The sequence below is a fragment of the Muscardinus avellanarius genome (genome assembly GCF_963383645.1).
Source record: "Muscardinus avellanarius genome assembly, chromosome: 5".
NCBI classification, from domain to species: domain Eukaryota; kingdom Metazoa; phylum Chordata; class Mammalia; order Rodentia; family Gliridae; genus Muscardinus; species Muscardinus avellanarius.
In genome coordinates, this window is record NC_137790.1 from 130164863 (window position 1) to 130179501 (window position 14639).

A 14639-nucleotide genomic window follows, 5' to 3' on the forward strand; every position below is an offset into this window, starting at 1 on the left:
TATTTATGATTCACAACTCAGATTGCTGGAAATGTATCTCCTCTGTCACAGAGCCCTTCTGAAAAGAGAACCCTATCTTGGCCTCACAGTTAAACATTCCAGAAGCAAGTATCTTCTTCTTATTCCTATGTTGTTTTATCATGATACTCATTGTCACTAAAGAGTTGAATGGTTCTTATCCTATGAGAGGGACACCTTTCTGACTAGCTACATAAATAAGACATTTGTAAATTGAAAAGAAAGTTCTTTCTCCCTCTTTCCCTTTCTCCCTCCCTCCCTTTCTTTCCTTCTTTCTCTTTCTCTCTCTCTCTCTCTCTCTCTCTCTCTCTCTCTCTCTCTCTCTCTCTCTCTCTCTCTCTGCAGTATGGGGATTGAACCTAGGGGCATTCTATGTAGCTCCAAGCTATATCCCCAACCCAACTTTGTATTCTTTTTTTTGAAACAGGGTCTCACTAAATTGCGAAGGCCTCACTAAGTTGCTGAGGCTGGCTGTGAACCTGCGATCCTCCTGACTCCACCTCCCAAGTACTGAGATTACAAACATGCACCACCATACCCAGCAAGAACTTTCAATTTCACTGCCAGATATTATTCTTAAGTTTCTTTTTAAGACATCAATTTCCGATATGTAAAAAAATAATTGTATGAGATTAGTCGGCCTTAAGAAACAGAGAAGATTAGCCAGGCGTGGTGGCGCACGCTTGTAATCCCAGCATTCGAGAGGTTGAGACCGGAGGATCGCAGCCAGCCTCTGCTACTTAGTGAGGCCCTCTGCAACTCAGTGAGACCCTGTTTCAAAATAAAGAATAAAAAATAGGTCAGGATGTGTAGCTTGGAGGTCAAATGCCCCTGGGGGGTTCCATCCCCAGACCCGCAAAAAAAAAAAAAAAAAAAAAAAAAAAAAGCAGAGAAGAAGAGATACATACCTCAAGAAATCAGAAATCGTTTCATTAAGTATGACAGAAATCCCAGTTCCTGAGACAGGACAGGAGGATCCCAGGTTTGAGGCCAGCCTCAGCAACCTATGAAACCCTGTTTCAAAATAAAAACTAAAACAGGATTGAGGATGTACTCAGAGGAAGATAACCACTGAGATCAATCCCTGGTACCACAATAAAGGGAAAAAGAAAGAATGATGGGGGAAAATAAAATATATATGTAGATATATTTGAAGTCATTAAGTGGTAGGATGCCTGCAACAAATCAGGTCCAGCGTTTTGTTTGGCAATATAGACAGGAAAATGAAATACTGTCATCAGCCCTAGGGAAAACAAGGCAAAAGAAGTAGGGAAGAGAGAGTCAGAGAGAGGAAAAGGTAGGAGGTTGAAAGGGACGGAAGTATGGGGGAGAGAGGAGAGGAAGCGCAATGGGAGAATCAGCTTCTGAAGCACAGTGAGACAGTGGCATTCTCTTATTTGTCATATTATGGTATCATTAGTTAAACTGGCAGGCGTTAACTATAAAAGGCAGGCAGCCTAATACTGGACCTCTACTAATTACTCTAACATATTTTCTTTTCTTTTTTGTGATACTAGGGTTGGAACCCAGGAGTATTCTACCACTGAGCTACATCCCCACCCTATTTTTATTCTTTATTTTTTGAAACAGGGTCTCACTGAGATGATCCTGTCTCAGCTTCCCAAATACTGGGATTACAAGCATGCACCACCACACCCGGCTCTAACATACTTTCTTGTTTAAATTTTACAACAATCCTGGAGGTTCCGCATATAATCAACATCTTACAAATGAGAAAAAAAGAACTGCTTTCTCTGTGTGTGCGTGTGCGTGTGCGTGTGTGTGTGTGCGCACGCGCACATGTGTGCCTGCGTGTATACGGGGGGGGGGGCACTTGAAATTGAACCCAGGAACATTCTACCTCTGAGCTATATCCCCAGTCCTATTTTTATCCTTTATTTTGATATGAGGTCTCTCACTAAATTACAGAGGGCCTCACTAAGTTACTGAGGCTGAACCTGCAATCCTCCTGTCTCAGTCTCCCAAGTACTGAGATTACAAGTGTGCGCCACCATGCCTGGCCTAACAAACCATTTAAAGATACTATTTCATTTCCCCCACTGTCCTGACAAACTCTAAGACAGAAAGAGCTTAATGCCAAACACATACACCCCAGATACTCTATTAGTTCCTTAAAATCAGATAAGGAGAAGAAACACAAAAAGAAAGAGGAAACACAAAAACACAAAGGAACCACCTTTGTTTGTCTCTAAGTAAAAGAAATCTTAGCTTTCCAATACAAGTTTAAGCAGCATTTTTTTTGGTCATCGGTAAATATCCTTGAGTCTCATTTTTAGTTATAGAGTCTTAGAAATTTCAACCTGACGCAGATCCTACTTGGGCACTAGTAGAAAAAAGCAGAGAGAAGTAGTTATAAGTGTGGTTGCCTGCACAAGATGAAATCAGACCAGAGGACTGAATAAACTCTGGCAGACAATCAAGAGCAGCAATCGAGAGCCAGAGGCAGCACTGAAAAGGCTCTGTGTGTGGGGCGTGGGTTGGTGCCTCTTGGGCTCGGTGGTAGACTGGCATATTAATGGCCTCCAATAAATCACGCTTCCTAGTATCTAGGCCACTCGGAGTCCCCTCCTGCACTGACTCTGGAACTAGTTCTGTGGCTTGTTTTAGCCAATGGGACATCAGTTAACGTAATGCAAGCAGAGGCTTAGTAGCCACTGTGCAGCAGTAGCACTTGACCTCTTGGAATCCAGAGATCAGGTGGAGAGGAAGAGGCAGCTGAGAGCCAGCAACAAGGGCAGGAGCCAGCCCACCCACACCGCTGACCTCCCAGACAAGACGGCAGGAGTGTGCCGGGACACCGACTCGGCTGAGGGTAGCCCACACTGAGGGTCCACGGGATTGTGCCTCGCTAAGCCACTAAATACGGGTGGCTCGTATGTACAACTGATAACTAACACAGCTGCCTACGCAAAGAAAACCAAAGTGTAGACACAGGCAACTTCTAAACAGGTAATCTGACTTAAGAGCTAAATGCCAAGAGAAATGACAACTCAGAGAGCTGGAAAAGATCTTAAGCTATTTTAAACCCAGACTAAATTTATAGATGAACCATGCCAAAGAAATAAGAGTGGCTTGTTAAAGGGTCACAGAGTCAGTGATAAGTTATGACTGAAATTCAAGTCTCTTACATCCTAGTGAAATTCTTTTATCTCTGTACAGTTCAGAGGCAAGGGGAAAGAAAAAAAAAAGCTGCCAACATCTACTAAGATAGCCATAATTTACTTCTTTGGGCTCTAGATTCCCTTGAAAAATAAAATAACTAGAAAAAAATATAAATAGTAGGAGGTGAAATATTTGCAGTTTAATTTCAGTATTATTAAAATACTCATTGGAAATAGAAATATATGCCTAAAGTTCTGTTCTTTTTTTCTCTTTAAGAAAAAGAAGACACTATACATTAGGAAAATATATCACACAATAAAAGATAGCTTTACAACTGTCTATCTTTTTACAGCATGGACCCTATGTCTCAAGTTTTTAATTAATCTACATAATCCAATTTTTATGCCAACTTTTTCTGACACATCAAGTACTGATATAAAAAATTATATCCTATTCTAATAACAATTATTACTTCAGGGAAGAGGTCTAGGAAGGCACGTTAGTTCAAAAGTAATGCAGGGCTGGGAGTATAGTTCAGTGGTAGAAAGCTTGCCTACCATTGTAAGGCCCTGGGTTCAGATCCCAACAGCATAGAAAAAATTCACAAAAAAGTAATTTAGCATTATCTATAATGCCATAATTACAATTTTTTAAAAAAAGTCTTCAAAGCTCACAATTTTAAAAAGAATTTTGAGTTAATAACAGAAGAAAATGTGTTAAATTAGAAAGAGCTTAAAAATGTGTAAGTAAAATGATCAAAACCATTTTCCAACTTGTTAACGGAGATATGCTGTGTTTACGTTAGTAATAATTTCTATATGTAAAAGGCAAAACCATCAAGGCTATTTTCCAGCCTTAAGTTAAAGCGGAAATACTATGTTTTCTTTTTTTTAATTTTGTATTGGTGAATAATGACTTCTATATACAAAAACTTTTCCATTAAATGTAGAAACTTTATCCTTTAATAAGAAATAAACATCTAAGACACCAACAGTTATGACTTCCTGATATCACTCCATAAAGAACTGATTTTGACTAAAAATTATTTTACTTAAAACTAATTTTTATCAAAGACAATTTTTTAATATCATAATTACAAACTTCACAGCCAGGCGTGGTGGCACACGCTTGTAATCCCAGCATTTGGGAGGCTGAGACCAGAGGATCGTGGTTCCCTCAGGTACTTAGGCCCTCTGCAACTCAGTGAAACTGTTTCAAATTAGAGAATAAAAAATAGAGCAGGGGTGTACCTTGGAGGTCAAATGCCCCTGGATTCCATCCTCAGACCCGAAAAAAAAAATGTACAAACTTCAACTAAAGACCTTTTCAAGAACTACTACACAAAGATTATAATATTATGTGGAAAGGGACAATGAAAAATCAGTTAAATTTTTTTTGGTACTAGGGATTGAATCAAGGGGCATGTTATCTTTGAGCTACACTCCCAGCTCTATTTTACTCTTTTATTTTGAAACAGGGTCTCACCAAGTTGCGGAGGGCCTCACTAAGTAGCTGAGGCTGGCCATGAATCTGCAATCCTCCTGTCTCAGCCTCCCAAATACTGAGATTACAAGCTTGTGGTACTAAGCCAGCTAACACAAAACTCAGGATAAGCCAGGCATGGTAGTGCATGCCTGTAATTCCAGTGCTTGAGAGGCTGAGACAGGAGGAGGACCACAGGTTCAGAACAAGCCTTAGCAATTTAGGAAGATTCTAAGCAAACTAGCAAGACCTCATTTCAAAATAAAATAGGGCTGGGGTATAGCTTGGAAGAAAATGGTTAATCCCCAGTGTCTGTCTATCTGTCTGTCTGTCTGTCTGTCTGTCTGTCTGTCTGTCACACACACACACACACACACACACACACACACACACTCTCTGCATGAGAGTAAGATGTTCAAAGTTACACACTCTCTCAAGGCTTGCTAATAACCACCAAACAACCTTGCCCCACTCTCCCTCACTCTAGGTGTTGACATTAAAAGATCCCCTCTCACCTTCAGTGACATTAATCTCTCTTCTTACATTCCTGGTAATTCCTTATCAGTGTTCACTGAGGACTGCTGGTCTCTGAAACCCTCCTTATCTACTCTCAGGTAATTTCATTCCAGCATACCCTTCAAGTATCTCTCAATGCTGACAGCGCTCATGCCTATGTCTCCAGCTCCTCCCTAAGCTTTAGATAGGTATTTACAGCCACCAACCAACGTGTCCACCATGATATCCTCAGATAATACATGTTTAAGTTGTGTGTGTGTGTGTGTGTGTGTGTGGTACTGGGGTGGAACCCAGAGGCTTCCTACCTCCGCGCTATATTCCCAGACTTATTTTCTATTTTATTTGGAAACAGGGTCTCACTAAATTGCTGAGAACCTAAGTAGCTGAGGCTGGCTTCGAACCTGCGCCATCCTCCTGGCTCCGCCTCCCAAGCGCTGGGATTACAAGCGTGCGCCCCCACGCCCGGCCATGTTTAAGTTTTCTGAAACCAAAGTCTCTTCACTCTTTTCACCCCACTCCAAAACTGAATGATCGTTTTGTGTTCCCCATCTCAGTCGGTGATGGCCACAGAAACAACAATGCCATTTCCCCTTCTCTCATCCTCTTTATCCCTTTGGTCCTTAGTCCTATTTGGAACCTCTAAAGGACATTCCCTCATTCACGTGTCCACTGTTACTGCCCTATTCACCTCATTTGAGGAGCCTCCTTACTGGTCCCCATGCCCTAATTTCTCCTCATTCTAAATCAGCACCTTCCTATGCCTACAACTTTCAATCTATGAATTCAACATATATAAACTACACAAAGCCCAGTGTGGAGGCACACGTCTGTAGTCCCAGTACTTGGGAAGCTGAGAGAGGAGGATTGCAGGTTCAAGGTCAGCCTTGGCAACTTACGAAGACTCTCAGCAATTTAATGAGACACCGTTTCAAATTAAAAATTAAAAAAGGGCTTGCAATCCCAGCATTCAGGAGGCTGACACAGGAGGGTCACAGTTCACGGACAGCCTCAACTACTTAAGTGAGGTCCTTTACAACTCAGGGAGACCCTGTTTCAAAATAAAAAATAAAAAATAGGGCTGGGGGTGTCACTCAGAGGTAGAATGTCCCTGGTTCCATCCCCAGTACTGCAAAAAATAAAATAAAATAAAATAAGGCCAAGGGTGTAGTTCAGAGGTAGAATGCCCCTGGGTTAAATCCTAGTAAGCCCCCACCCACACACAGCGTAGGTTACATAAAGTACATACACACAGTTATATATAGTGACATATATTCTTAGAAAGTTCAAAATCACTATCTACAGGATAAAGTCCAAACTCCTTATCATGTGAAGTGTGTGTGTGTGTGTGTGTGTGTGTGTGTGTGTGTGTGTGTGTGTTACTGATTGAACCCAGAGGTGTTCTACCTCTGACTTACACCCTAGTTCTTCCTATTTTTATCTTGAAGTAGGGTTTTGCTAAGTTACCACACACTGACCTCAAACCTGCAATCCTCCTGTCTCAGCCTCCTAACTATTTGGGTAGCTCTTATTTAGTTTAAAACTCTAGCATGGATTCTATTATGATAAAGTCTGAAAACCTGAAACCACAAATGCTCAGGTATCTGAAAGTTTTTGAACACCAACATGATGTTCAAAATTTCAGATTTCAGACTAGGGATGCTCAATTGAGAAAGTCTATGCAAATATTCAAAACATCCAAAATTCGAAACACCCTTGATCCTAAGCATTTTGGATAAAAGATACTGGTGTATGAGTTTTAGAGTACAAGTCGGCCCCTAAGTCTGTCATCTTATTAGTTCTATTAGAAAAGTCTAAAAAACAGATTTTTAAGATAGATCAATACTACAATCTTTGAATAAAAACATTATTTGAACCATTTGACAAATAGTACTTTTTTTTTTTTTTTTTGCAGTACCGAGAACTGAACCTATCGGGCATTCTACACCCCCAGCCTGATTTTTTATTCTTTATTTTCAAACAGTGTCTCACTGAGTTGCAGAGGGCCTCACTAAGTAGCTGAGGCTGGCCAGGAACCTGCGCTCCTCGGGTCTCGGCTTCCTGAAGGCTGGTATTACAAGGGTGTGTCGTCATGCCTGCCTTTGACAAATACTAACAGGAAGTCACTCTGAGACACAGCCCCTGCCCTCACAAGCACCACACTTAGCAGAGGACTGTGCTCCTGAATGACACGTGACACAGTGAGCACGGGACTGGCGAACGCCTCCCTGAGGATGTGTCAGAGAAACTGAACGTACAAATTCAAACTCAAATTCACAAACGAACAGTGTTTAGAGAAAATAATAAAAAATGTTGAGCATATGTTATTCTACAGTTTCCAACACTTCATACTTAAGATTAAGAGTGAATATAAAAACGCCAATGTTTTATAATTTAAAATAATTTTCAATAATACCTACCTATTCGAAGGTCTCTTTGTAAAACATTCTTATCATAAACATAGAAAGACAAATACTGGAAAGTTCTTGGAATCTCGAAATAAAATTCTTCACTGAAAAATGGGCTAGAAAGAAAAGGGAGAAAGCTCATTACATCAAATAATAACAAATAATAACTTACTACTATCATTATTAATAATAGTACTATTCATAGTCAATATCACCTTCAATAAAAATCAATGAAATGAGATAATGAAATTCCATTGAAAGAACTTCAAAAACTCCAAAATGTGGGGGTGCACACTTGTAATCCCAATACTTGGGAGGCTGAGACAGGAGGATGGCAGGTTTGAGGCCAGTCTGAGCTACTTAGTGAGGCTCTCCGAAATTTAGTGAAACCCTGTTTCAAAATAAAGAATAAAATAGGACTGGGAGTGTAGCTTAGAGGTAGAATCAGTATCTCAAAAACAACAGTAGCCGGGCGTGGTGGCGCACGCTTGTAATCCCCAAGCTTGGGAGGTGGAGACAGGAGGATCGCGCAGGTTCGAAGCCAGCCTTGCTGGCTTAAGAGACCCTGTTTCCAAATAAAAATACAAAATAGGTCAGGGAGTATAGCCCAGAGAAGGGTTCAATCCCCAGTACCACCACCACCACCACAATAAAAAAAAATTCTCAAACTAGGCGTGGTGGCGCACACTTGTATTCCCGGCATTCGGGAAGATGAGACAAGAGGATCACAGTTCCCAGACAGCCTCAGCTACTTTGAGACCTTGTTTCAAAAAAAAAAGAATAAAAAAAAGGTCTGAGGGTGTAGCCTGAAGGTAAAATGTCCCTGGGTTCCATCCCCAATACCACCAAAAAAAAAAAAAAAAATCTCCATGCTATACAGAATAAGTTGAACTCAGAGGACCTCAACTGCAATGAGTTCTCAACAAAGTGCTTCTCTGGAATCCATGGATATAAGATAAAATAATCTCCTGGGGTCAGGATGACTTTAGGTGACCTCCAAAGAGCTGAGGACAGCGGCATTTACAGCATCATTGTGTTGGAAATATATAAATCTGTAAAGCTGTGTTAATCCTAAAATGGAAGACCTAAAATAGGTGCTGTTATATGTGACGGTGAAAATATAAATACTAGCCAGGCGTGGTGGCGCACACTTGTAATCCCAGTACTTGGGAGGCTGAGACAGAAGGTTCACAGATTCACAGCCAGCCTCAGTTACCAAGTGAGGCCCTCCGCAACTTAGTGAGACCCTGTTTCAAAATAAAGAATAAAATATCAGGCTGGGGGATAGCTCAGAGGTAGAATGATCCTGGGTTCAATCCCCAGTTCGGCAAAAAAAAAAAACACCCAGTTCCACACACACACACACACACACACACACACACACACACAACTATGCTATTTTTAATCAACTTTATTGAGGCATAAATTACATACAATAAAATGCAACTGAGCCGGGTGTGGTGGCGCACGCTTGTAATCCCTGCACTTGGGAGGCGGAGACAGGAGGATCCCGCAGGTTCGAAGCCAGCAGCGCGCGCTGGCTTAGGAGACCCTGTTTCCAAAATAAAAATGTAAAAATAGGTCTGGGAGTGTAGCCTGGAGGTAGAAGGGCTTCCAGAAACCCCAGTACCACAAAAAAAAAAAAAAAAAAAAAAAAGAAAGAAAGAAAAGAAAAGAAAAGAAAAAAAAAAGAAAAAATACAACTGAAAGTAGAGAGGCTGATGACCTCTGATAAATTTATAAACCTAAATAGACTCCATCCTAATCGAAACAGAGAAGGGTTAACTCCCCAGAAAGCTCCCTTATGCCCCTCCAGTTACCCCACCAAACCTGCTGCTGGAAACCACCAAAACCATACAGTATCTACTTTTGTGCCTTGATTCTCTCCCTCAGCTTAATGTCTATGAGATGTTTTTATGCTGTATATACATATACAGTAGTTCATTTTGCTTTAATTGCTGTGAAATTAACCGTATGTATGTATGTATGTACGTACATACATATGGTTAGTGTTTACTGCATCCTAAGAAATATTTATCTCCCCTCAAAGTTGCAAAGGTTTTCTCCTGCTAAACTGTTTACTTTTATAAGTTCATTTTAAAAATTCTATTTTGTTATATTTATAAAGACATAGATCTCTGAAATGTTAGTAGATATTTTTTGTCAAGAGTACTTCTTTCTTGAGAATATTTTTTGGGGGGGTGTTTTTTTTTTTTTTTGGCAGTACTAGGGATGGAACCCAGGGACATCCTACTTCCAATCTATACCCTAGCCCTATTTTTTATTCTTTATTTCTGAAACAGGGTCTCACTGAGTTGCAAAGGGCTTCACTAAGTGCTGAGTTCGAGATCACACAAGCGTGTGCCACCACCCCTGGCTTCTTGAGAATATTTAGAGAACAAAAAGATTCTTTACAAATATTACAATGAGAAGCAGTATCACTAGGATGTTATAATTGGTGAGAAGCTCTGAAATGCAAGGTAAAATACTACAGAAGTCAGTCGGGCTTGATGGTGCACGCCTGTAATCCCAGTACTTGGGAGGCTGAGACAGGAGGATCAAACAGGTTCGAAGCCAGCCTCAGCTACTTAGTGAGGCTCTTAGCAGCTTAGTGAGACCCTGTTTCCAAATAAAATACAAAATAGAGCCAGGTGTGGTGGCGCACGCTTGTAATCCCAGCATTCGGGAGGCTGAGACTGGAGGATCCCAGTTCGCAGACAGCCTAGGCTACTTAGTGAGGCCCTCTGCAACTTATTGAGACCCTGTCTCAAAATAAAGAATAAAAACTAGGGCAGGGGGTGTAGCTTGAAGTTGAATGCTCTGGGTTCCACAGCTGACACAGCTATTTTAGCTGTTCCAAAACCTGTTCACTTTTACACTGCAGTTTTCAAATGCAATGAAAATAAACTTTTTAAAGTTGCTCTAGCAAAGTAACTTGAGTCTTCAAATTAGTCTTAATATAGAAATCAATACAAAAACAACTATTAGGAAAGATGTTACATGTAGATATTTCTTTCCTTTTATTGTTTCACGAACAATTATAAAATGAAGACTTTATGTATCACATATCCATATTTACAATTACCTTAAAGCTCATTCTAAAGCGAAATAAAATCATGAGTTATTAAGTTATATTATTTTAGCATTATAATCTCAATAACCTAACCTCTATATCTGATTGCCTGCATCTTTAATTAATAAATAATGAATGCTTTTTTCTTTTCTTTTCTTTTTTTTTGTTGGCACTGGAGATGGAACACAGGGACATTCTATCTCCAAGCTACACTCCTGGCCTGATTTTTATTCTTTATTTTGAACAGGGTCTCACTAAGTTGTGGAGGGCCTAAGTAGCTGAGGCTGGCTACGAATCCGGGTCCTCGTTTCTCAGCCTCCCAAATGATGGGATTACAAGTGTGCACCACCACACTGGGCTCAAGAGAGGGAAGAGGGGGTGTGTGTGCACATGCGTGCACTGGGGATTGAACCCAGAGGCATTCTACCACTGAGCTACACCCACTGGCCTGATTTTGTTTCTTATGTGAAACAGGGTCTTGCTAGGTTGTTGTAAGTTGCCAACGCTGGCTTCAAACCTCTGATCCTGCTTCCCAGTACTCAGCCTTCTTTTTTTTTTTTTTTTTTTTTTTTTTTTTGTGGTGCTGGGGTTCCTGGAAGCCCTTCTACCTCCGGGCTACACTCCCAGACCTATTTTTTATATATTTTTTTGAAACAGGGTCTCTTACGCCAGCTGGCTTCAAACCTGCGCAATCCTCCTGTCTCCACCTCCCAAGCGCGGGGATTACAAGCATGCGCCACCACGCCCGGCCTAGTACTCAGCCTTCTACATACTAGGATTACAGGTGTGAGTAAGTGATTTATATCATTTTTAGAACAACAATGTGCTGGTATCATGAACCTGGTCTCCTGAGGACACGTCTGCTGAGGGGGAGAGCAGCAAGTGCAGGCGTGTGCTGTCCTCTGTCTGTACCCACCTCTTTCCTAAAAGGACGTGAGGAGAGGCTCAGCTGCTCAGCTTGTTTCTTACATGGGATGTTAAAGTATTTTCAAGCCGGGCGTGGTGGCGCACGCTTGTGATCCCAGCACTGGGGAGGCTGAGACCGGAGGATCGCGATGCGCGGACAGCCTCAGCTACTTAGTGAGGCCCTCTGCAACTCAGTGAGACCCGGTTTCAAATTAAAGAATAAAGAGTAGGGCAGGGACTGTAGCTCAGACGTTGAATGCCCCTGGGTTCCATCCCCAGACCCACACACACAAAAAAAGTATTTTCAGTTTTATGTAATAATTTTCCTAGGAACTCAATAGATACTCAAAATGATAAAAACTGAAAATAAAGACATAAAGGGCAACTTGAGAGGACAAAAAAGGCAAGTATAAAGTAAAAAGATTATATATAGTATCAAACTCCTGCTTACATTAAAAAAAAACTATGATGTTCACAACCTATAAAAGATCTAAATGATATCTACTAACTTTTGGCTTAAAAAACTTATCACAATATCCACAAGTGTTAAGAGAACTGAAATAAAAATAAGGTGAGCAAGAGTTGGATGGAACCCAGGGGCATTCTACCTCCTAGCTACACCCCCTGCCCTATTTTTTATTCTTTATTTTGAAACCAGGTCTCACTGAGTTGCAGAGGGACTCACTAAGTAGCTGAGGCTGTCCACAAACTGTGATCCTCCGGTCTCAGCGTCCTGAATGCTGGGATTACAAGCGTGCGTCACCACACCCAGCTAAGAATTTTTAAATATAGATTCTTGCCAGGTATGGTGGCACACACTTGTAATCCCAGCCCTTGGAAGGGTTAAAAAAAAAAAGGAGGATCGCACAGGTTCAAAGCCAGCCTCAGCTACTGAGTGAGGCTCTCAGCAACATCGTGAGACCCTGTTTCCAAATAAAGTATAAAACAGGTCTGGGAGTATAGCCTGGATGTAGAAAAGCCCCTGGGTTCCACCCCCAGTACCACCAAAATAAATAAATAAAAATTAAAAAATATTCTTTTGTTCATCACATGAGAGAAAATGCTAGGGTCACCCTGAATCCAAGAAGCATCTAATCAACCTATATAGAAGTTACCTAAGGTAACTATTGCTAGCTTTCAATTATCTTCCAGAGTGGGATACAGCTAGAAAACTATAGATTTTAGAAAAAACTGATTTCATTATTTCCCTTACACACAAATGCAGAAAGGCAAGAGTAAAAAAGAGAGGGGGGGGGACCTAATTTTGGTTACTCATTTGTAAGGGTAGATATTAGAAAGTACTGCAGGTATCCAATTTCTGGACAGTTACTAGCCATTCTGTTATCACTCATCACTGTGTGATATAAAGTCAGAGGACATTAAAGTAGCCAACAGTGAGTGGTTTCAGGGCCTCAATCTCAGCTTCGCTTCTAACTTCCTTTATAACAGGACAAAATTATTCAGTCTTTCAGCAACTCAGTTTTCATCATTACAAAAATATCCACAAATTTATATTTACAATTATAAAGAATACTAAAATTCTAATACAATAGGGATGTTGACTATGACTCAGAATTTGAAATGTGCTCTTTTTTTGAGCACTCTTTTTGAGTTACTGAAGTACTTAAATTACTAAACTATAATATATATGTATGTATGTATGTATATATATTTTGCGGGTCTGGGGAAGGAACCCAGGGGCATTCAATCTCTGAACGACACCTCCCACCCTATTCTTTATTTTGTTTTTGTTTTTGTTTTTGGTGGTACTGGGGTTCCTGGAAGCCCTTCTACCTCCGAGATATACTCCCACGGGCTACACTCCCAGACCTATTTTTTAACCTTTTCATTTGGAAACAGGGTCTCTTAAGCCAAAGAGGCTGGCTTCGAACCAGCACGATCCTCCTGTCTCCACCTCCCAAGCGCGGGGATTACAAGCGTGCGTCACCACGCCCGGCCCCCTATTCTTTATTTTGAAACAGGATCTCACTAAGTTGTGGAGGGCCTAAGTAGCTGAGGCTGGCCGTGAACTGCGGGCTCCAGTCTCAGCCTCCTGAATGCTGGGATTACAAGTGTGCGCCACCACTCCCGGCAATAGTACCTTTTTTATGAAGAAATCAATATGTATTCAAAATTATAAAGACTGAAATTAAAAAATGAAGGCAAAGTTTATAGAAAAAAGAGGGCAAGTACAAGCAACAAACACATGAAAAAAAGTATGAAAAGACATTATCTCTGAAATACAACGTTCTGAAATATAATTCACCTAAATCCTGGCACACAATGTCATCTGGCACATCCTTATTTAAACACTACCACCCTGGACCCTTGGTTTGACTCTTATCTCTGAACAAGACTGTACCCTTCCAGCATACCTCAGAATTACGTCCACAAACACGGCTACAGGGCGGAAGTGACACGCTCTGATTTTGCAGATTGGGATTTACTATGATAATCTCAAAGCGCAGTTACACTTTCACAGACGAGAGATCTAAGAGCTCACTGCCTGGTAATGGACGATGAAGTAATCTGCATGAACTTTAGGAGTAATTTATTCGTTGGAGAAATCAAATAATAGTGTGCTTTGAGGAAAATTCAAACAAATGGGCAAAACGTAGCCTACAGAACAGACTGAGATATGATAACTGCTTTCAAAAACTTGAAAGTGTCATGTGAAGGATGAACTAAACGCGTCCCCCAGAAACCCAAGGGAGGGAATCAGGAACAATTAAGAGAAAGACGCATTCTGGGGCAGCAGAAGCCACATCAAAGTAAGCACTGTGCTACCCTGCTCTCATGGACACACCAACAGACAGAATCTAGCAGGCTCTTGGCCTATCGTAAGTTCTCATTTTAATAATTATTAACCAACTAAACATAAGAGCTTTCTAAGAGTCAGAGGAGTTCAAAGACCAAATGGTGCTTAGGAGGCCGTGAATTTCTTGGTGGCTAGAACATTATTAAGCAAATGCCACATGATCACTTATACTGTCCAGGAGGAGCCAGGCAGAAGGCGGTTAGTCCAGCTCAAAGAACATTCAGGCTCCTTCAAACTCTTAGGAGTCTGTAACTCTAAAAATCAATTCATAATGTAAGCCGAGCGTGGTGGCGCACGC

General features: G+C 41.0%; 1 protein-coding gene across 1 annotated transcript in view; it reads right to left on the reverse strand.

Moving 5' to 3' along the window:
* Positions 1 to 14639, reverse strand: part of RASA2 (RAS p21 protein activator 2) — a gene marked incomplete at its 3' end in the record, with an annotated part of 118414 nt that overhangs the window by 69799 nt on the left and 33976 nt on the right. The window contains exon 3 of the mRNA XM_080696407.1: positions 7557 to 7660. Within this exon, the coding sequence (XP_080552533.1) occupies positions 7557 to 7660 (104 nt within the window). The remainder of the gene's footprint in view (positions 1 to 7556; positions 7661 to 14639) is intronic.